At 44.9% G+C, this 21,164-nt stretch overlaps 2 protein-coding genes and 2 long non-coding RNA genes across 10 annotated transcripts; 2 read left to right on the plus strand and 2 right to left on the minus strand.

The window, feature by feature from the left end:
• Positions 1-299: 299 nt before the first annotated feature.
• On the plus strand, positions 300-11,379 carry LOC117752790. The gene is made up of 3 exons (XR_004612139.1): positions 300-311; positions 8,675-8,677; positions 11,308-11,379. It is a non-coding gene; the product is annotated as an uncharacterized LOC117752790 (long non-coding RNA).
• On the minus strand, positions 561-13,359 carry LOC117751889 (USP6 N-terminal-like protein). Of its 2 annotated transcripts, none has more exons than XM_034568924.1 (15): positions 12,977-13,359; positions 10,612-10,685; positions 8,794-8,879; positions 8,645-8,684; positions 8,001-8,081; positions 7,125-7,232; positions 6,811-6,920; positions 5,492-5,540; positions 4,589-4,709; positions 4,374-4,468; positions 4,149-4,214; positions 2,507-2,606; positions 1,930-2,082; positions 826-1,359; positions 561-744 (listed from the first exon to the last, which is right to left on the minus strand). In XM_034568924.1, exons 2-15 carry the CDS (start codon positions 10,675-10,677, stop codon positions 728-730), a joined length of 1,626 nt encoding a protein of 541 aa, XP_034424815.1. In that variant the 5' UTR covers positions 10,678-10,685; positions 12,977-13,359; the 3' UTR covers positions 561-727. The 2 variants fall into 2 exon arrangements, with proteins under 2 accessions (XP_034424815.1, XP_034424823.1); XM_034568932.1 differs by having other exon boundaries at positions 561-1,359; positions 12,977-13,138; positions 13,248-13,350.
• Positions 13,360-13,909: 550 nt separating this feature from the next.
• Positions 13,910-20,972, minus strand: si:ch211-71n6.4 (para-nitrobenzyl esterase). 6 transcript variants are annotated; one of them, XM_034568773.1, is made up of 10 exons: positions 20,865-20,972; positions 19,096-19,366; positions 18,549-18,969; positions 17,934-18,041; positions 17,037-17,221; positions 16,330-16,529; positions 16,195-16,253; positions 15,765-15,932; positions 15,219-15,446; positions 13,910-14,564 (listed from the first exon to the last, which is right to left on the minus strand). In XM_034568773.1, the coding sequence occupies exons 2-10, from the start codon at positions 19,357-19,359 to the stop codon at positions 14,422-14,424; spliced, it is 1,776 nt and encodes a 591-aa protein (XP_034424664.1). In that variant the 5' UTR covers positions 19,360-19,366; positions 20,865-20,972; the 3' UTR covers positions 13,910-14,421. The 6 variants fall into 6 exon arrangements, with proteins under 6 accessions (XP_034424664.1, XP_034424682.1, XP_034424702.1 ...); XM_034568791.1 differs by having other exon boundaries at positions 20,771-20,920; XM_034568811.1 differs by having other exon boundaries at positions 14,398-14,559; positions 15,213-15,446.
• LOC117752815 lies at positions 15,489-15,936 on the plus strand. The gene is made up of 2 exons (XR_004612150.1): positions 15,489-15,625; positions 15,681-15,936. It is a non-coding gene; the product is annotated as an uncharacterized LOC117752815 (long non-coding RNA).
• Positions 20,973-21,164: the final 192 nt, after the last annotated feature.

Genomic DNA, 21,164 nt, shown 5'->3' on the forward strand with positions numbered 1-21,164 from the left:
GTCGTCTCCTCTGATCTCACCGAGTCTGGGAACGAGCACAAATCTTCACTTATCACAAACTTTGTTCATGAGAAGTGAGAAGAACTATTGAACAGAGGAATATTTAGTGGAGGGTAAAGTGTGAGTTGGACCTGTTCTGTACAGGTCGAGGTTTTCACTCATCTGAGGATCTAATCATCGATCATTTGTCCTGTTGTTCTGTCGACTGACACCAGCTGCAGGTTTGGATCACAGATTTATCACTATTTTACATCCACGACATGAGACAGATTTAATAAAAGAAAGAATATTGAAAAAAATTAAAGCAGTACGTCGAGAATTCCTGACTTTAACTCCCAAAGATTTACTACACTTCCCACAATGCAACTTATTCAGACCAAATTTACCTGAAAATCACAATAGACTCAATAGACTCACACTGTGTTTCCATCCACATCTGAAAAACAGACAGAAGTTTTAAAATGTTGACGCTGTTGCTTTGCCTGAAAACAGATTTAAAAATATAAAGTCGTTCAGAAACTTTTTCAGGATTCTTAAGAAAAGGAAAATAATGACATCACCAGTTGACAGATTAGATCTTCAACCTGAAACTGAAAACACACTTTAAAGCAGTTATTGCTCGACACTGATGATCTGACTGATAATTCTGTTGTTCTCCACCAAAACTGACAAATGATCAAGTAAACAAAGATGGAACCTCCTGAATAAATCATTGCGTGTTGTGGGTTCATGAAACATCAGGCGTCTGTGTTTCCTCTGGGGCTGAACTCCAGTTCCGCTTCGGCAGCTCGACCACAAAACCGTCCTCAGCCGCCTCAGCTGCCGACAGACTCCCAGAGTGAGCCAGGACCGAACCTGGCGACGCCACCTGGACTACAGGCGCCGAAACGGTCCGTGGGACGCCGCGGGAGGAGTGGTCAGTGCTGACGGCTGCAGAAGAGTCAGGGGAGAGGGTATCTGCAATCCGCCGAGCTGTGGCAGCTGCTGCATCTGGTGTCATTTCATCCCCACGGTGATCCGGCAGTGACGGCTGATCCGCTGTGAACACCGTTTGGCTCCCCGGGGGCTGATAAGGCGGAGGCCCCATCAGCGGAGACCCATCGGGGGTGAGCGGCGCCTGGCTGTGGATGATGATGGGGTCTGGGGAAGGTAGCGGAGCCTCCTCTGCAGCATCGAGGTCCCTGGGGTCCTTGGAGGGGCTCTGGTCGGGGGATATGGTGTCGGGCTGGTGGGAGATGATGTGGAGGCTCAGTCCAGCTTTGGGGAGGCTGCTGGCGGAGGACGTCTTCACTCTGACCGGACTGAGCAGCACCGGCAGCTCCTGGCCCAGAGGCTTCCGAGGCAACTCGTCCGGCTTCCCTGAAAACAACAGGAGCAGGTACAATCACACAAGTCGTGCGTTTAGATTTTTACTTTATGAAGATCGATACATTTAAGCAAAAAACATCTGTTTAGTTCAACCAGCTGTGACGTCACCCTTCGGTTTGTGAGCTGCTGTTTTAAAGCCTCACTTTCTCCAACGCCATCTTGTTTTTTTAAGAAGTAACCATATTAGGAGAAGCGGTTTCAGCCACTTCCTCGTTTGCTTCACTTTCTGGACCCGGAGTCTACAAACATCTTTATAAACAGTCTGTGATCAATTGTGTCAGGAACAGGAAGAATGTGAGGAACTGACTTCCCCTCTGGTGCCCCCTGCAGGTCACAACGGTAAAGAAAGAGAGTAACTCCCTGACCCATATCACGTCCTTATGTAGAAATGTGTGTTCACATCAAACACTTGGTTCTGTTAAGAACTTCAACTTGTTTTCTTGCATGATTTTGAGTGATTTAAAAAAAGTAAGGTATCAGTATAGATACAGTGACTCAGGTTCAGTGACTCAGGTTCAGTATAGATACAGTGACTCAGGTTCAGTGACTCAGGTTCTGTACCTGGAGGAGGAAAGTCCAGCTTCATTTTTCTCAGTTCCGACATGGAGGCCTGAAGCTGCTCCACGATCACGTCGTCGCTGTAGAAGAACGTCTGAGCGATTCTCTCCTGCAGAAACTCCCTGAGCTCCTCCAGCGACATCTTCACCAGACGTTCTGCACAAACAGTGTTATTAGTGTCTGGATACATTTCTACTGTTGGTTGGAGCAACTGCACCGAAACCCAACTTCCTCCTGGGGATCGGAACAACAAAGTATAAAAACAAAGTAGAAACATTATTATCACACATGCAGATGCACAGTAAACAGCCGGTGCTCTCAGAGGGCTGATGATTATTTGCATGATTTTATTTTGAAGTTACCTCGTATGTTTTGGCTTTTGGAACCAATACGGCTAAAGTATGATATTGAGAATTGTTTTTAAATTGTATCTGATGTCAGGAAGTCATCCTGTGACCCTCTTCCTGTGTCTCGTGGCCGGCCAGGGGGTCCAGACCCTTAGTTTGGGAACCACTGATGTAGAATATTCAGCCGGAGCAGATGATTTATGTTTTGTGTGGAACGTGTGGTCGTCTCTTACTCTTGTGAATCTTCAGGACGGTGTAGGACATGGCGGTGAGCAGCTTCTCTCCCTCCAGGATGAAAATGTCCCACAGACGAAGGTTCAGGATGAACGGCGTCTGCAGAATCACAGACACAACAAGTCCCCCACATTACTGCGACTTATCTCAACGTGCCGGAGGTTTCACGTACATGCAGCTCTCGGTCCTGGCCGGAGTCAGGAGGTTTGTTTGGTTCCCTCCCAGACCTCAGGGGCCCCGGAGGCCCCTCTGAGCCGAGCAGGGAAGTGCTGACAGCAGCCGGACGCTGCCAGACCTCCACCACAGGATTGTGGGCAGAGGAGACTAATAGCAGTTCAGCCTAACAGCTCTTAATGCTCTAATGTAACATCCCAGAGCTCAGATATCACCAGAAACATTTTCCTGCTGAAATCATGAAAAATTATCACAAGATAATTGACAGTTTTCTTGTGTCAGTATTTCTTGGGAAAACTTGCAGTTTTGTTTTCAGGCTGAATTTAACATAATCTGAAGCTTCTGTTGAAGGCTCTGTAGGTGGCGCTCTTTACTTGGAAAGCTACGCTAATGCTAACAATGAATATAATCTACAAACAAAGTGGAGACATTGAACATACATTTTTAAAGGTAACAGCAAACATAGATGTTTTCATGACCTAGATCAGTTGAAGCCACAGTGTCCTGATAGCCCCCTGGTGGCTGGCTGCAGTATAGGTCATGTAAACCCTGCTTCATCCATGTTAGCGGATGGGACATAGACCAACCTAAAGAAATCGTTTACACGTCTCCACTGTACTAAAATTAATCGTTAGCGTATCCCTAACCCTATGTTGGATACGAACGCTGCCATCTTGAGTCTGTGCAGTAGTGATCATGGAGTGGAGCTGTGGTATCAAGGTCCCGCCCACACACACTCTCTGTGAGTCTCATCTGTCAATCATAACCTCTCAGCCTGTTTTTATATCATCAAATATCTAATAAGAACCAAACTGATCAGAAACAACTTGAACAAACATCAGTGAGATAAGAAACATTTAGTTAACGTCTACTTATTGTTTGGTCCGCGTCCCATCGGCTAACAAGGAGGAGGCAGGGCTTATGAGCTATTCTGCAGCCAGCCACCAGGGGGAGATGAGATGGTTAAGCCTCACTTTAGGGAGCTGTCATGTCGCCGATATTTTTTGTTGTTTGACTATTTTCACATCTGGATGGAAACAGGACGTGAGATGTGAGGTGGATAAAGATATAAAACATGAATCGAGAAGGTTCCTCACACTGTCAATATAAACAATTAGCCAGCCACCAGGGGGCGATGAAGACGCTGCAGCTTCACTTTTAGAGACTCGTCCTGTCGTCTGTCTTTATTTACAGTCCGTGGTTTTTGCCAATTAAAGATGATCTTAACAAAGCTGCATTATGGGAAGTGTAGTTAGTTTGTTTGGAGTTTGAATATCGGGATCTTTCGTGTGTGGCCTCACTTATCGGATGTCAGGTCGCCCTGTTGCACCCTTTTCCTCCGGAGGAATTAGCACCACCTACTGTTCATCTTGGGAAACAAACTATTTTCCCATCTGGATGGAAACAACACAGGGTGAGATGAGAAGTGGATAAAGATGGAAAACATGAATCAGGCAGGTTCCTCACCCTGTCAATAAAACACTGTAGGAACCATTTAGTGCTGTAAATCCCTGCAGACATCTGCTCCCTGTCCTGCAGAGAGACAAGAGACATGTGGAGGAAGTGTGAGGATCAGTGAACTGACAGAAACTCACATTAGACGTCATCACGAAGTGTTCGTAACAGAGCTCTCGCTGCTGTTGAGTCGCCCTCGCTCTCTGTTATGAAACTCTTGTGTTACTGTGACCTCACCAGATGTTTCTTCAGTTTTGGGATGAGTTTGGAAATAATCTGATCGTGATGTGTCTGGAATCGCTGGAGTTTGGGAAACCCGGGAACAAAAAAGCCTTTAGAAAGAGAGAGAGGGAGGAGAGAGAGACTTTTTAATCTCACGCAATAAGAAATCTGACCCAGGCCTGAGAAGCCGTGATCAGGAAGCAGTGTTTGTCCAGATGAGGTCAGCTCACCGTGCATGCCGTGCTTGTGATTGGTCAGCAGCTGCGACAGGGCCCAGAAGGCGTCCTCCTCGTTCATGAACATGAGCAGCAGGGCGGCGATCTGACTCATCCCCTGGCAGTAGCTCACCTCCTGCAGGCGGCAGGAAATAACATGAAGCACATTTTCAGAGTTTCCATAGATGTTTATATTTTCAGCTCAACAGAAATAAAATGTACAGAGTCGACGTTTCCCTGTCGAACACTAAAAGGTCCTAAAGGTAGAAATACAGATCCTGAACTACTCTGCTGTGAAGGTCCCTGATCACAGCTTCAGTCATTACTTTTGTTTTCATAATTAAAAATATGATCTTTCAAGTCTTCCGAGTCCTTAAAGAATAATTACTGATGAATAAAGTTGAACAACATGACTCGTTTGTCCCTGAAATGGTTTTTAGCCTCTGTAGCAGCGATGTTGTTCCACCAAGTCGGCTAATGTTCAATTAAATGGTGATTTTCAGAAATAATGAAGTTCATTTTTTGGTTATATATTATATATTGTGATAATGTGATAATATATTCTAATATGTAATAATAAGTCATATACAACAGATTTATAATCAACTTATTATTAAGGTTTTCTGAAGGTATAATTTATGTGTTCTTGATTAAGTTATCACCTGCATGTTTAATGGGAGAGAAACTATTTAGCTGCTGTGATTTAAAATAAGAGGCCATAATAATAACCTCTGAAATCTTCAACAATCATGAGAGAGAGTATAATAATAATATAATAAATACTATAACAATACACAAGCATTCTGTAATACTGCAGCTCACAGTAAGTACGAATCTGCGCAGAAGGAAAATCTCGTTTTTTGAGTTAAAGAGGAATTTTAATGTTTCATGTGATGGAGAGAAAAACCAGCTACTTACTGTGTTGTAGACTGAATACGCTGAGAGGACATGGAAGAGGGACTGCTGCCTGAAGAGGAGGAGAGGAGGGAGGAGAGGAAACGAGGGAGGAGGGGAGAGTAGGAGAGGTATGAAAGAACGTAGGATGAAGGGAGTAAAACAGGAGGAGAGGAAGAGAAATGATGTCACTTATTCAATAATTCCATGAATCATGTGTCACTGAGGCTGTGTGTGATTCAAACGGTTCCTACAGAGAACCATCAAACGTTCTGTCTCATAGAGAACACAGAGAACCAAGAGACCTCAGAAACAGAGAACACAGGACGGAGAGAACTCAGTTCTACCACTTCTCTCTGTCTTTGTGAAACACTCGGTTCTTGCAGAGCCTCTGAACTCATATTAAATATTGAAAACTGCCCCAGATTTTCCACCTCCGCTCCAGAACCGGCCTGCGGTCTATTAAACTGTTAGTGACATCACAGCGGTACAGGATCAGGTTCTCTCTCGGCCCGGTTCACACCGAGGTCACAGTGTCTCCGCTTCTCTTCCTCCTCAATCCATCTGAACTGAAACCTTGCACATTACAACCTGGACACGGAACAGAGGAACGTGGACGCCCGAGCGTGTTGTTCCACACCCGTGAGCTGCAGGAACAAACTCTCTCTCTCTCTGGGTTCCAGATGTTGAAGGATTTCACATCAGAGCCTGAGTGAGGGCGACCGCTGAGTGTCCACTTACTTTTGACCATTGAGGATCTTCACAGACACTTTTTCATGTTTGAAGGAAGAAACTGCAAATTGATCCTGTTACGCATTAAAGTTGAGTTCATATAAAACGTTCCAGAAGGTTCTGATGCTTCAGTCTCACTTGTGTACGATCTATAAACAGATTTTAGGGCTGGAAGCTTCTGGTTTCTGTTTCTAGTTTGACCAATCAGGTTTGAGCAGCTTTGGTTGCCCACAGCTCTTGTGGAGAGAAAGAGGGGGGGACACCGGTTTTTAATTTATCTGCATCTGTCGTCTGGACATAAAACTCCTACAAACACCATCACTGTGTTTAATGTGAGAAACATTCGACTCGTGCGATATAGAAACTAGTCCCACTGTGAACAGTGTGGAGAGAAGACGGAGTCCTGGCCCAGATCTCAGCTGTCTAAGGACCAAAGATGTTGGCTCCTGTCCCCAGAGGCTGATTCATCATCAGCTGATAGCCAACGGGCTTCCTGATTGGACATGAACTGGACGTTACTGAGTTTATATCTATAACTAGAACATCACCCAGTAGAGTTCATACCAACAGTCCTCTGTGGAGATAATAAATACCCAGCACTCGTCTCTTACTTGACTCCAAAGCGATCCATGAACATGATGTGGTTTCTGAAGGTTCGGTTGATGTCCAGGTCGATCTGTTTGATCTCAGCCGAGTAGAGTCGGGCCTGTTCCTTCATCCTCTGAGGAACAACAAGAGGAGAACATCCACCAGGTGCTTTCAGATACTTGAGAGTAGAGAATTCATAAGACAACCTTCATTGTCTTTTGTGTGAATGGATTTTTTACAGTTTCTTGTGTCTGCTTTGTAAGTCCTGTTTTTAAAGGTGCTATATAAATAAAGTTAATATGATTATTATCTAGATTTTCACAGAGAACACACTGACCTCATACTTGCCCTCGTTCTCCCTCTTGACCCTGTCCACATCCAGCATCAGGGCCCAGGCTCGGCCCCGGAGCTGCAGCGGGACGCCCTTATACACTCGATTCACCATCTGACAGCCAGAGAGAAGAGGAAGAAGAACATCAACACCGACCAACATGAAGAGCCGGAAGGGTTAGAGAGACGAAGATGGAAAGTTTAACCACCTACAGCTCGCCTACGACACTGTTCACAAGAACGAGGCAAAGGGTTTTTACATCCCTGAGCGAACTGTGTGTGTGTGTGTGTGTGTGTGTGTGTGTGTGTAGCTGCTGTGAATATAACATACACTGGTTTGTTTACCTGTGTGGGTTGGATGGATTTAAAATACCTTCAACGTGAAGCCACATGTCGGCAGCTCCGCAGGACACGAGAGAATATCCCAACTATTAACTTCAGGATGTAAAAGAATCCCTGATGTCATGTTAGTGGCTGTTTGCTTCCTAGTTGTTCTCACTGCTATGGATCTGCTTCAAAAATGTCTATTTTTATAATTGTCAAAATATAATAAATTAGAAAATACACTAAAGTCTAAGCTGCCAGTTTGTTAGGTGAATGGGAGCTTGATAATTTGCCTGAATTACACATCTATAGATAATTAACCTGTGAGAGCAAATTATAGATGAGACAGTATGAAAATGTTGTAACCGTTTAATCCCTAGAGCGAAGCATCTGGAAACAAAGCCGTTACACAGCCGCAGCAGTGCGTGATGTCAGAGAACATGCCGACGCTGCACCATCGGAGACGTGAGGAACAGACGGAACAGTTTTCCAATCTTTTAGCTCCAGGTTTGTTCTCCACCTCCTGATGAACAAATCTCCTCTGGTCTGTGCTACTCACCCTGTCACTGTTCTTGTATTTATCCCACTTCTTCACCATCTTCAGCCACTTCTCTGTTCTCTCTATCTCCAGCTGCTTCAACTGTCAATGAGACAAAATACACAGTTAGACAGACAGACAGACAGACGGACAGACAGAGAGACAGACGGACAGACAGACAGACGGACAGACAGACAGACAGACAGACAGAGAGACAGACAGTTAGACAGACAGACAGACGGACAGACGGACAGACAGACAGACAGACAGACAGACAGACAGACAGACAGACAGACAGAGAGACAGACAGTTAGACAGACAGACAGACGGACAGACGGACAGACAGACAGACGGACAGACAGACAGACAGACAGACCTTCACTTTTTTCAGATGTCCCTATGAATAGATCTGTAAATACATCTATAAATAAAATTTAAATCTGTAAATAAAACTGTATAGACTATATATAAACTGTATATAATCCAGCTCCACCTGCAGCAGCTACAACATTAACATCAACATATAATAATATATCAGTCATTAGGACGAAATACATTTACTTCAATACTTTGACTGAAAGGTTAACTGTGTAGGCTTTAGTGACATCTAGTGGAGACGTTGCAGATTGCAGAGAGATTATTTGTGACATTTCCGGAGTCTTCACCTTTTCTTCATGTGCCGTCGGGGCCGGTAGTTCGTCCTCACTGGAAAAATGATGAAACAGAATCAGAAAACAAAGTTGACAGAGATGGCTGCACAGCGCCACCAACTGGAGGGACAGTGTGAGACCAGCGTAACACAGGACGGACTTACTGCATGAAGCCGAAACGGTCAGTGACTTTGTAGACGCTGTAGTCGGCATCTTCCCAAGGGTCGATCTCCACCCCGCCCTGCCTGCCCTGTAACACACACACACACACACACACACACACACACACACACACACACACACACACACACACACACACACACACACACACACACACACACACAGTTATATTCACTGTACTCAACCTCACATTAAAACTATAATACTTTATATGGAACCAGTGAAATCTGCCTGAAAAAACGACCGTAGCTATTTTTCTCATAAGGGTAAAAATACAGGGTTATATTTGGGTTAGATGCCTTGCTCCAAGGCACAAGAACCTGGGTTCTGACGGATGACTGAATGATAGTTAGTAGTATAATTATATATATATAGTATAATTATTATTATATCATCATATTGTTTGCCCTCTCGGGGTTGGGGGTGATTTGCTGCCTCACAAGAAAGAATATTTCGGGGCTGCACATCCACACAAACACACAAGCAGCAGTTTACACAAACACATTCAGTAAGTCAAACTGAACTCGACAGAGAAACACGAGCATCAACTCAACTGCAGCTCTGATGTTTGTATCATGGAAAATCCATTTAAGCACCAATCAGGTTCCAGTGTTGACACAACACAGAGGCAGCTAATCCTGCGACAGTCGACCACAGAGCCCACTGCTGAGTGGCTGTCTGCCTGACTGGACGGCAGCCAATCAGCCTCCTGCTCACAGCGAGAGGAGGGGGGGGGGGGGGGGTGTGCAGCTTCATCGAGGTTGAGTCCGAGGCCCCTGAGGCCCCGTGAGTGATGTCAGCATCATGAAAGTGAGAAGACTAAAAATACTTCCCCACTCAGGCAGTTTGGAGACATCGAGTGTCGGAGCCAGATTTGAACTCAAATCAACCAGTGACTGAATCCAGGACTTTTAACACACAACAAAACAAACCTCATGTTTTACTGAACTCAACCTTTCAGCTGTGGGTTCAAACTCTGTGTGACGAACGAGGTCGGACCTCAAACCTTCACGGGATCTAACCTGAATGTGTCAGGTATTAAACATCCGGTGAAATAAACGTACGATATCGAACTTTTCTGGATTTAAAAAAATGGATAAAAAAACGACCAGACCTGAGTTACAGATGTAGTTGAGTTGTCCCGTGAGGAGACAGTTGGGCCTCGGGGGTCGGGGGCAAGTCAATCAAGATGCAGTGTGTCACTGCTGAGGCTATGGCGAGACAGCCCCCCCCCCCCCTCTGTCGTCACGCTGCCCCGAGCTGCTGAGCTAAATTTAACCTCCGACCGCCGCCGCCATCCCCGACCAGAACTGTCTGTTTATCGTAGTTTATCTGAATGTTTTTCATTTCTGATTCTAAAGAGGTTTATTCAGGTTATTACACAATGTGTTATTAACACACTGACAGAGTACTCACCTCCTCCTACACACACACACACACACACACTGCACACTGCACTGCCCCCCCACACACGCAGAGTACACTGAACCTCCTTCTCATGCCATAAAATCACCCAAGTGTAAACTCTACCTCCTACACACACACACACACACAGACACACACACATTAAATCATCCAAACCTGTAGTTCTTTAAAATGTTGACGATAAATTTGTGTTTTCAAAAAATTAAAAAATATTTCATATAAATTAAAGATAAATACCAATATTTTTTCCTCCAACGTTAAATGATGAAAGTTCACCTTGAAGTGTTCCGGTGTAAATCCTGAAAGAGATCCTGAAGTATATGTCGTATAAAAATGTAGTAAACTCCGGCTGTTCCGTGAGTTGGAAACAAACTCACCGTGGCATATTTCAAGATGATGTCAGCGCGTTCCTCTGCGATTAGAGTCTCGATGTCTTTCTTCATGACAGAGTCTGCAGAGAGAGGAGAGCGGAAACATCACAGCTCAACTACAGCAACTACAACAAGGAGTCAGGAGGATGGAAGATGAATATATTGAGGAGTAAATATTTGAGACGTGGTTGTGAGTGAGCATCGTTCTGCAGGTTTCGTCCATCGCACAGATTAAAAAACACAAGAAGACTGAAGAGCTGCAGGAACACGACCCTGGAGTCAGAATGGTTTGATACGAATCCCAGGAAATGAAGCTTTTTGACTTCCTCTTCTCACAGGACGTGTTATGACATCATCACCTCTATCTGAGCTACTTAAGTCTCTTTTAAAACAAAGCACACAATCCCAGCTGGATCCAGACGGCCGCTGGTAAATCATCCCATAACAAAGCAGCGAGGGTATTAATCCAGATTAATCTACTTCCTCTGTGCAGGGTCCTCACCAATGACCGGTCGTACTCTGGACACGCAAACCATGTGGATTAGGAATTTCTCCAAAGCAGGATTATGCAATGAAAGTGAGGAACAAAGAGAAACAAAGAGGATCCACAGCAGCTGGAGGACGTAATGAGTTCAGGTTCCTTTACATGTTCTGTAATCATCAGAACATCAGTGAGGTTCCATAAAACCTGAAGAACCTGAGAACTCACAATCAGCTGCAGCAAGTTGAGGAGTGAAGCTGAACTGTAGATCAGTTCAAAAGACTCTGAAGTTATTAAAAACCAGAGTTTATCTCCAAAATTCATCAGGAAACTTTAAAATATGAAGAATTCTGAACAGAGTTTGGTGGATTTGTTACAGCAGCAGCTCTTCTGGTTCAGGAAGCAGAGGATCATGGGTAATATCCAGTGTTGAGAGTGGGACGACACAGTCAGAACCCAACAGAATCAATCACAACATGTGTCAGCAGGGGGCGCTGCTGCTCAGTAACAGTAACATAGTGTTGATTTAAAATTAAAATAAAATGGCTCCTGACGGTTCCTCACATCTGAAGTAAACTCTCCTGATTTTAAACTTTCAGGCTTTTTGAATTGTGGTTTTTGCTGATTCCTCCTGTAAACATCAGACCCAGGAGAGTTTGGGTCATTGGGTCGTTGTCGGTTCAGATACTTTGGTTTTGGTCACGTGATGCTTTGATCCATCAAACCCCGATGAGATCAAACTCATGAGGAGAAACTGCAGAATCTAGTTTCAGGCCAGCGGAGGCTCTGCAGACGCTCAGGCTCAAACCCTGACTTCTCACAGAAGCTTTAAAAATGAGCTGCGATGTGAAGCATGTGGCCGCGGCTGCATGTGGTCAGTGCACTGAATCCCAGAGGAGCTCTGGCTGCAGGCCCAGAGGAGGGTGGAGGCCCCGGACGGAGGGCGAGCGGGCGGCCGCTCGGCGCTCCACCTGACAGACCAACCGACAGGCAGAAAATTAGACGTTTTCTCTGGTTAGTTACAAAAACAAAGCATGATGGGTGATTTATCCACAGAGCGTCCACCCATGATGCATCTGGTCTGAAGTGATGACTTCATTAAACAAACGACATCAGAGTTTGAGACGTGGGTCCTGGACCTGAGTCAGATTTCACTCCTGTGATTTATGGACGGAGGTGGAAAGAGAAAAATCATCACGTTCAAACTCCAGCTACCAAAACACAGCTGCCTGTGATAAAGAGTCTGGCTCCGAACAACCAGATATCATGAATCTGATAGTTTCAACAGATCAGACTGAAAACAGCAGCATTGTGTCGGGAGCTGGAGAAAAAACATCCTCCAGCTTTAACTGAGGTCCTTTAATTCTTTTAAACTTTCTGAATCAAAGTCAAAGCCAAGGTTCACGTCCCTCCTGATGGAGCTGCTGCATGTCACTCACATGACGAGTGTCCACAGACCTGGAACACGTCAGTGAACGTTTGAGCTTTAAAAGATGCAGAACGACACTTTGAAGACGTCACCAGGAGGGAAAGTTCACCTGAGTGGAGCTGGAACCATCTCATTAGTGTGTATGTGTGTGTGTGTGTGTGTGTGTGTGTGTTGCAGGCCACAGCTGATGCTGCCTTCACTGTCTCTCACACTGATGCGTTCACGGACCCGGTTCCTCAGCAGCTCTGCTCGGTACCGACTCGCTCCGCGGGGCTCGGATCTCTGTGGCCGCTCTAAGAGTCGCTTTCTGCGGGTCAACAAACCCGGAGGCTCCGGCGGGATGAGCCGAGATTCTACGGTTAGTGACGATGCTACAAACTCACGCGAGATCATTTCATTCTAATGAGAATAAAACACAGAAGACAATAAAGATAAAAGAGTCAATAAAGGAGAATAATTACCGTGATGCACCGCGGGGATTCCGTGTCTTCTGTGCGGGAACAGAGCTCCGAGCCCCGGCTCGTCAGGAGCATCCTCCGGGTACAGAGCAAACCACCGGGATGACAACAATAGACTCAATCCATGGGCGCACACACATACGCGCACACACACACACACACACGCTCGCGCGCGCTCACACGCTCTCAAACACACACACACACACACACAGACTGAGTATCACTCTCACACACACACACACACACACACACTGTGACACACACACTGTGCCACACACACACGCGGACGGAGCAGCTCCTGGTCCTGGTCCGAGCCGCAGCGGGTCAGACTGAGGAGCCGCAGCAGCCGAGAGGGAGTCGTCAGATCCGGCCTGAAAGACACAGAAGCTCCCCACTCTGCCGACATCTGCTGGACAGAGTCGGTACTGCAGGACCTCTGTGTGTGTGTGTGTGTGCGTGTGTCTTTGCCACGGTTGTGTCTCTTTGTAGCTGTTGTGCGTCTTTGTCGCTGTTGAGTGTCACTTTGTCACAGTTGTGTGTCTCTTCATCACTGTTGTGTCTCTTTGTAGCTGTTGTGTGTCTCTTTGTATTTGTTGTGGTTGTTGTGTCTGTTTGTGGTCACTTTGTGTTTTTTTCTCCTTCAGTTTGTTATCATTCTTCATTTGTCTCTTTGTAGCTGTTGTGTGTCTGTTTGTAGTGTTTGTGTGTCTCTTTGTATTTGTTGTGGTTGCTGTGTCTGTTTGTAGCTGTTGTGTTTCTGTTTGTAGTGTTTGTGTGTCTCTTTGCATGTGTTGTGGTTGTTGTGTCTGTTTGTGGTCACTCTGTGTTTCTTTCTCCATCTGTTTGTTGTGCTTCTTCATTTGTCTCTTTGTGTCTAGATGTTCTGAGAAGATTCAAGAGGATCCAACATGAAACCAAACATTAAATAACACGATGGAAGTGGTTTGAGTTTATTGAGCTTATAAAATATAAAGTGAAAAAGTGTCAACACAACAAAACACGATGCAAAGCTCAGAGGTTCAAAAAGCACAGATGAGAAAAAAAAATGATTTGTAGTAAATTTGTGAAATAAAATGTAAAAGCTTCAAAACTAAAAACAGGTGGAATCAAACAGGAAATAAAACAAATGAAACTAAGATAATGAATCAGTGCAAACAGCCGAACTTCACAAGTTCACAACACAAGAGTGTGATTCACTCACACGTTCACAAACAACACAAATAAAGCTACACACGTTTCTCATTCTGTCTCCTCTCCAATCACGTCCCTGAAAATCCTCCTTGTCTGCACTTAAGAAACTGAATCTCTGTTCTCGTCTTTTCTCGTATGTTCACCTTCAAGTTCCTGAGGCTCTAATTACCCACAAGTCCACGTTTGAGCTTCTCAAACTAAACTGCTGAGCTGAGGGGGGGGGTGAAGCGTCTTCATGACATCATCCCCTCAGCGTCTCAGTTCAGCCAGGCGTAGGCGAACAGGCTGTTCTCTCTCCACAGATCACAGCGAGCGGCCGAGTAGTTGTGAGTCACCGACAGGTTGCTGGACAGGAGAGCAGTGGCTGCTGGGAACTCAGGCCACTCCTTCTCCATCTTACCTGCACGACAGAGAAAGAGTTCAGTGTCACGTTCAGAGGAAACAACCACGAGTCGCACGGGCAGAAGTTAAATGTTCCTCTGTGTCGATACGTCGTCATCATCAAACTGCAGCACGATAAATACAGGAAATAAAACGTGAGGCTTCTTTTTTACATTTCAAATACACTGAACCTTCCGGGTTTACGACGAGTGTTAGGCCCATGTTGAAGAAAAAAAAACGTTTCAAGAATAAAGTCTTAATTTTATGAGAATAAAGTTGTAATATTACAAGAATAAAGTCATAATATGACTAAACATAAAGTTGTAACTTTCCGAGCATTGAGTCGTAATTTAACAAGAATAAAGTCATAAGATAACGAGAAGTAAGTCCTAATTTTACAGAAACTAGATTGTTTCAGGACTTTGGATCCAGAGGAAGTGAAACTGCTTTTCACTGATATCACAACTTGATTCTCTCTTTTGGCACTGTTTTAAATTTATAGAAATTTCACTAAAACATTCTGTGGTCTTTAAAATGTGCTCAGAGGAATGATGAGGATGAGGATGAGGATGATGAGGATGATGAGGATGATGAGGATGAGGATGAGGATGAGGATGAGGATGAGGATGAGGAGGAGGATGAGGATGAGGATGAGGATGTGGATCACCATCACCTGTTTTGGCGAAGGTAACGAGGTGACGTGTGATGACCTCCTGGAATCTCTTGTCCCCGTCGGAGAGAGGCTTCCCCAGGATGGACTCCAGTCCACCAAAGAACGCCACGGCGTCCAGGCGGTGGAAGGCGAAGCGGCTGGGGAAAGGCAGCAGAGCGCTGGACGTGTTGACCGGTCCGGACAGCGTGTGAGTCACCACGTAACGATACACGGGGCTCGTCAGTGCAGCTGCAGGCAACAGAGAGATTTTCAGATTCAGCTGAGACGTTTGCTGCCAGTTGTTGTGTAAAATGTTCTAAAAACAGTATAAAATAGTGTTTGTCATTCAAATGAATGAATCCTGAACTCTGTGTGCATTAACATGTTGATATTATATCACTGATAAACTCTGACTTCCTGTGTCCCTGGTTGTATTCATGTGTTTTTCAGCTTCATATGAATTTAATGCACCTTTTCCCTCAGGGACCTCAGGGTTATGACACTAGGTGGCGCAGTTTCACCACAACAGGCGCTGATGATACACCTTCAGTATGAGCGTGAGTTTACCTGCAGCCCTCCGTGCCAGCTCATTGTTGGGACACGTGACCCGGATGTCGGACGCCATGGTGGTGTACACCCTCTCCTGGCAGCGGTCCGCGGTGGTACAGGGGCCCGAGATCGGATACAGGTCCAACGCATCTTTAGGGAGATTCTCACTGAAGGACTCAAGTTTATCTGTCGGGAGGAAACAGGAAACGTTCAGATACAGTGATACTGAGAATTGTAACATTGAACATTTAGCATTTAGCATTTAGCATTTAGCATTTAGCTCATAAGATACTCACAAGAACTCACAAATAAGAGACCGGAGGCAGTTAACTGGTAACTATCTGCTGATACTGATGTTTCCCAACAAATCTTTAAATCTGCGAACTGGAGCGCCTGCTAAACCACATGGTTTCCTACTGAGGCTTGAGTGGCCTGCAGCAGCTGTTACCTGTCACAAACCACCTGTAGTCCTCCCACGTCCACTTGGAGATGTTTTCAGCCGGAGGTCTGGAGAGAAGACACACAGTCCGATCAGCCGACAGATCAGCTGACAGCGACACACCTGAACCGGCTGAGCTCTCACCTGAAGTCCACCTCCTGCTCCATCGTCCCGACAACAAAAGGGACGTCGCTGTGCCGTCCCTTCGTCTCCCACATCTCCAAGGTTGGAGCTTCCAGGACGAATCCGTCCACCACCACCACCGGGCCGATGAAGCGCCCTCTAGTGGGGAGGTCTGTCATCCCGTCGGGTGCCCACGAGGGGTACTCCTGCCACGGGATGGCCTGGAGGGGGGGGGGGGTTATAGTTGAATTTGATTATTATTATTAATATTATGGATACATGGATGCTTCAGCAGCACTTCAGGTGGAGCTGATCTTAACTACACAGTCAGATAGTTTAGTCCAGTGGTTCCCAACCTGAAGGTCAGGCCCCGGCAAACGGTCACCAGATAAATGTGAGGGGTCCTCAGATGATTCAAGGGAATATCTGACTCACTGGTCCGTTTTCAGCATCAGGCTATTCTCTGCTATAAATGATTCAAATGATAGAAACCATCTTTTAGAAAAATGTATTTAAAGTCTACTGCGATTTTTTTTGTTTGGTCCATGTCCCATCTGCTAACATGGAGGAGGCAAGGTTTACGACGTAAACTACAGCCAGCCACCAGGGGGCGATCCACATGGTTTGTCTTTACTTTTGAGAGCTGTCATGTCATTGATCTTTATTTACAGTCCATGAGAGAACTAAGATAATTTAAATTGAACGTGGTAGCGCTGCAGGTTTCGTACCTGCAGCACCTGACGGACAGAGAGGCGGCGGACGCAGCTCAGGTCTCCGCAGTTCGTCTTCTTTAGGAAAACCAGGTTGTCGGACTCAGCTTGTTTCAGTGTCACGTCACGGACGTACGGGCCGCTCATGTCCACCGCTGCTTGGAAGAGACCCTTCGCCAGCAGGGACGTCATCAGGGTCCACACTGAGGTTCCATTTTCACCACAACACAGAATATTTAAAATATTGATTAACGTGCAGATTGTTTAACTGATTAACTGTTTGTCAGTTAAAACAGAATAAAGCTGCTAATTCTTACGTCTGAGAACCTGAAAACCGATGAAACATTTTTCATTAAAAGTATTAATCAATACTCAAAATATTGACTTATATTGAAAGGTTCAGTGTGTAGTATTTAGTGACATCTAGTGGTGAAGTTGCATGTTGCAGCTGAAACCGCTCACCTCAGCCCCCCCTTCAAAGTGCGGAGGAGATCCTACAGCGGCTCAGGCATCAGAAGAACTCAAGGTTTTTGCTTTGTCCATTTTGGGCGACTGTAGAAACATGGTGGTGCAACATGGCGGCGTCCGTATAAGAGGACCCACTCTCGGTGTGTATATATAAATATATATAAATATAAAGGGCTCATTCTGGGGTAATGAAAACAACACTTCGTACATTCAGATGATTTTTCACTCCTGAATTTCATCTTTTATCGTATTTCTTTTTGTCAACAGATTCCTTTAACCTAAATCTTACACACTGGACCTTTAATTATCAATTAATGAACCACTTATTGAAGCTCCCATTTCTAACTCTTGCATAAAAATGTTTTGCAGTATAAAAAATAAACTTTAAAAAATTGCTCTTCAGACTCATAGTGCGTCAGTGACACACTTAATTGTTTTCTTTAATACCTGAGCTCTGTCCAAATATGGTGACTTTCCCTGGATCTCCCCCGAACGTGTGGATGTTCCTCTGGACCCACTTCAGAGCCGCGATCTGGTCCATGAGGCCGTAGTTCCCTGTCGGTGACGGAGGGACGGATGGAGGAGTTAGTAACGAGAACCATGTGACCTTGTTACTGGCGTCCCATTTTCTTCATCGGAAAAAAACCCATCTCGCTAAGAACTAAATTTAACTCTTTTGACGCCGAGTGGCGAGGAAATGGGTCATGGAAGATGAAAAAAGACACGTGTGTCCAGAGTCAGACATCACGCCATCACGCCATCACGTCATGTGAGGCTCAGAACGTCTTTGGATCATGAAACAGAGATAAACTACCCAGCTTGTGTGAGAACAGGCCCCCACAGTGTGTCATTAACATGGAGGAGATCTCATCACATTAACATTCTAAACAATAAACATTTAATTTATGTATTACGGTTAAACACAGACTCTAAATAAAGATGGACGACACGTCTCCACTTCCTCCCACTATTTAGAAATGAAGTGTTGCTGCCATCTTGTGGTGGTGGTGGTGGTGTGTGTGTGTGTGTGTGTGTGTGTGTGTGTGTGTCTCATGGACGGACCTGAGGTGTTTGTTGGAGAACCTTCTCTCAGCATCTCCAGCGCCAGGAAGCCGAAGGCGTTGAGTCTGTAATTGAAGCTGACATAAACCACCCCTGTGTTGGCGGCGAGCGTCTCCGTGGGGGAGTAGCAGAGCTCGCCCCCACTGAGCGTGTGCAGGTGTCCTCCGTGGATCCACACCATGACGGGGAGTTTGGCGTCCGGCTGCAGCGAGGGCGTCCACACGTTGACGTAGAGGCAGTCCTCCTGGCCCATCACCTTCCCCGTGCTCGACATCGGATGCACCTGCGGACACATGCTGCGGAAGCGTCCGGCGTCGGTCACCCTGCTCCTGCATGTCGGTGCAGCCGGAGGAGCCCAACGCAGGTCGCCAACGGGAGGAGCGGCGTACGCCATCCCCTTAAAAGAGTAGGCTCCATTTTTCTGAGGAAGAAGGATTAAGAAGGATCGAGACGAAATGTTGTTCATTTCTAAAAAAGTGTTTGGAAATGTTGGTTGAAATGTTGCATGTTTACTTTATACTTTCTAAATTGTGTATAATAAACTCACGTGTCTTCCTCTGAATTCTCCGCAGTCCGTCGACACCTGAGCGAAAGACGACGGCAGCGTCTGGGCCACGTAGGCCAGGTAGGTGGCGAGAGCGAGCAGGGCGAGGACGCCGAGGCAGATGAAGAAGATGCAGCGTCTGGACAGCACCAGGAAGGGGCTGATGTAGTTTCTGTGACGGACGTACTGCACCTCCTCCTCGTCCTCCTCCTGCACCAGGTAGCGGTACTCAGTCCTCGCCGGGACCTCAAATGCGTCCTGGTTCATCTCCGCTCTGCGACAAAAAAAACAAAACGAACCGACCTCAGATCAGATTCAATCTGTTCGACAGGTGCAGGAGAAACGAGCAAGAACAAGACGGACGTGAAACTGAACTGTAAATTGAATTTGTTGCTTTCAAAGACAAAGAGAAGAAAGAATGTGTTCTCTTGTCTTGTGTTGATGCTTCAGAATTATTCTTTGTCATTAATGAGTCGTCCTCAAACTCTTCTCCAACATTCGGTCACTTTTTATAGTTTGTGTGCTGAGCTTTTTATAAACTAGTTAGAAAAGTGTGTTCATCCTGCCTGGTTTATCTGCACTGAAGATTTTATACTTTAGATTTTATAGAATTTTCTTTATCACTTGTCACAGAGTCTGTAAAACAGCCGACAATCTTCAGACCCAGTTGGTGAGTTTTCATTTCCTTAGATAATAAAGTAAAAATTCTATTTCAAACATTTGTATGACCTGTACCAAAGTCGTCCGGTGCAACAACACGACCACGTCAATAATAAACATGAAGCAGAATTATCATCTGATTCTCTCACTGCGGATTAGTTTTGTTTCAAATTGTTCAGGTGTACCTAATAAAGTGACCACTGGTAATATTACGATAATATATAATATTATGACATTAACAGGAGATATTTGTCAATGAAATATAACTTTTTAACTTGTCTTGTAATTGGCCTTTTTCTCGATATTGTCCTGTAATTTTTCTTGTTTTCGGAGGGACATGTTTTTATCAACTAAGAACAATCAAAGATCGTACGTTCAATTTTACATTATACATTAATTATTCAGGATCTATTTTAAAATAAGCTCAGTCTAACACTTCTTCTTCTTCTTTGGTTTATTGGCGAGTAGCAACCAGCATCAAGCTGCATTATCTCCAAACGTCTGTCAAAGTCTAAAAACATAATTTAACGTGGCTACATTCCCTGATTTGACCTCATTCTAGTTTCTATTATTGTGATGATCATGTTTAAACTGTTATTTTGTGTTTTTACTCGTTTTTTGTTATTCGTGAAAGACTTTGTAACTTTGTAACTTGAGAAGTGATACATAAACATAATTATTATTTTTAGTAGTAGTAGAAGTATTAGTATCATGTATGTGGATACAAGTTTTGAGTATTTCTGATGAATTCCTGAGAAGTGAATGAAGTGATATTTTACATTGTGTGTTCATATCCTGTAACGGAACAGAATGTGTTGAGGAGCAGAAACACAAGAAGGAAAGAAAACACATGGAACAATAAACTAACACAACAACACAACAACAACAGATTCACGAGTTCAGTCAACACAACGAGATGATTCGTGATAAACTTCAGTTTGTGAAGTTTGAACTCGTTTCCTTCAGAAAAGAGAAGAAGAGATGAAGTGTGAACTTTATGTTGAAGAACTTCTCTCACTCTTCTTCTTCTTCTTCTTCTTTTCTCTTCTTCAGACGAATCGTTTCTTCTCTTTCTTCCTCAGACACTTTGAAGAAAAGATGGATTTACTCACCATGTCCCGTCCACGTCTCACGCGCACACGCAGCAGGAAACAAACAACAGTTGACGCACTTAAGTTGTTTTCAGGGTGGAGCGCGCACCGTGAGCGCGCATGTCCGGCTCCTCCCCCCTCTCAGTCACATTTAAAGAGACAGTACACGAAGACGAACTCGCACTGTTTGTGCTTCAGGTCAAAAAATAGAAACAAAAATATTCGTAGACTCCGAGTCCAGAAAGTGAAGCCAATGCGGAAGTTATGTATTTTCTATAATGACCAGCAGGAGGCGACTCCACTGGTAGTTTCTATAGAAGT

This window comes from Hippoglossus hippoglossus, chromosome 3, assembly GCF_009819705.1.
Source record: "Hippoglossus hippoglossus isolate fHipHip1 chromosome 3, fHipHip1.pri, whole genome shotgun sequence".
Lineage (NCBI taxonomy): Eukaryota > Metazoa > Chordata > Actinopteri > Pleuronectiformes > Pleuronectidae > Hippoglossus > Hippoglossus hippoglossus.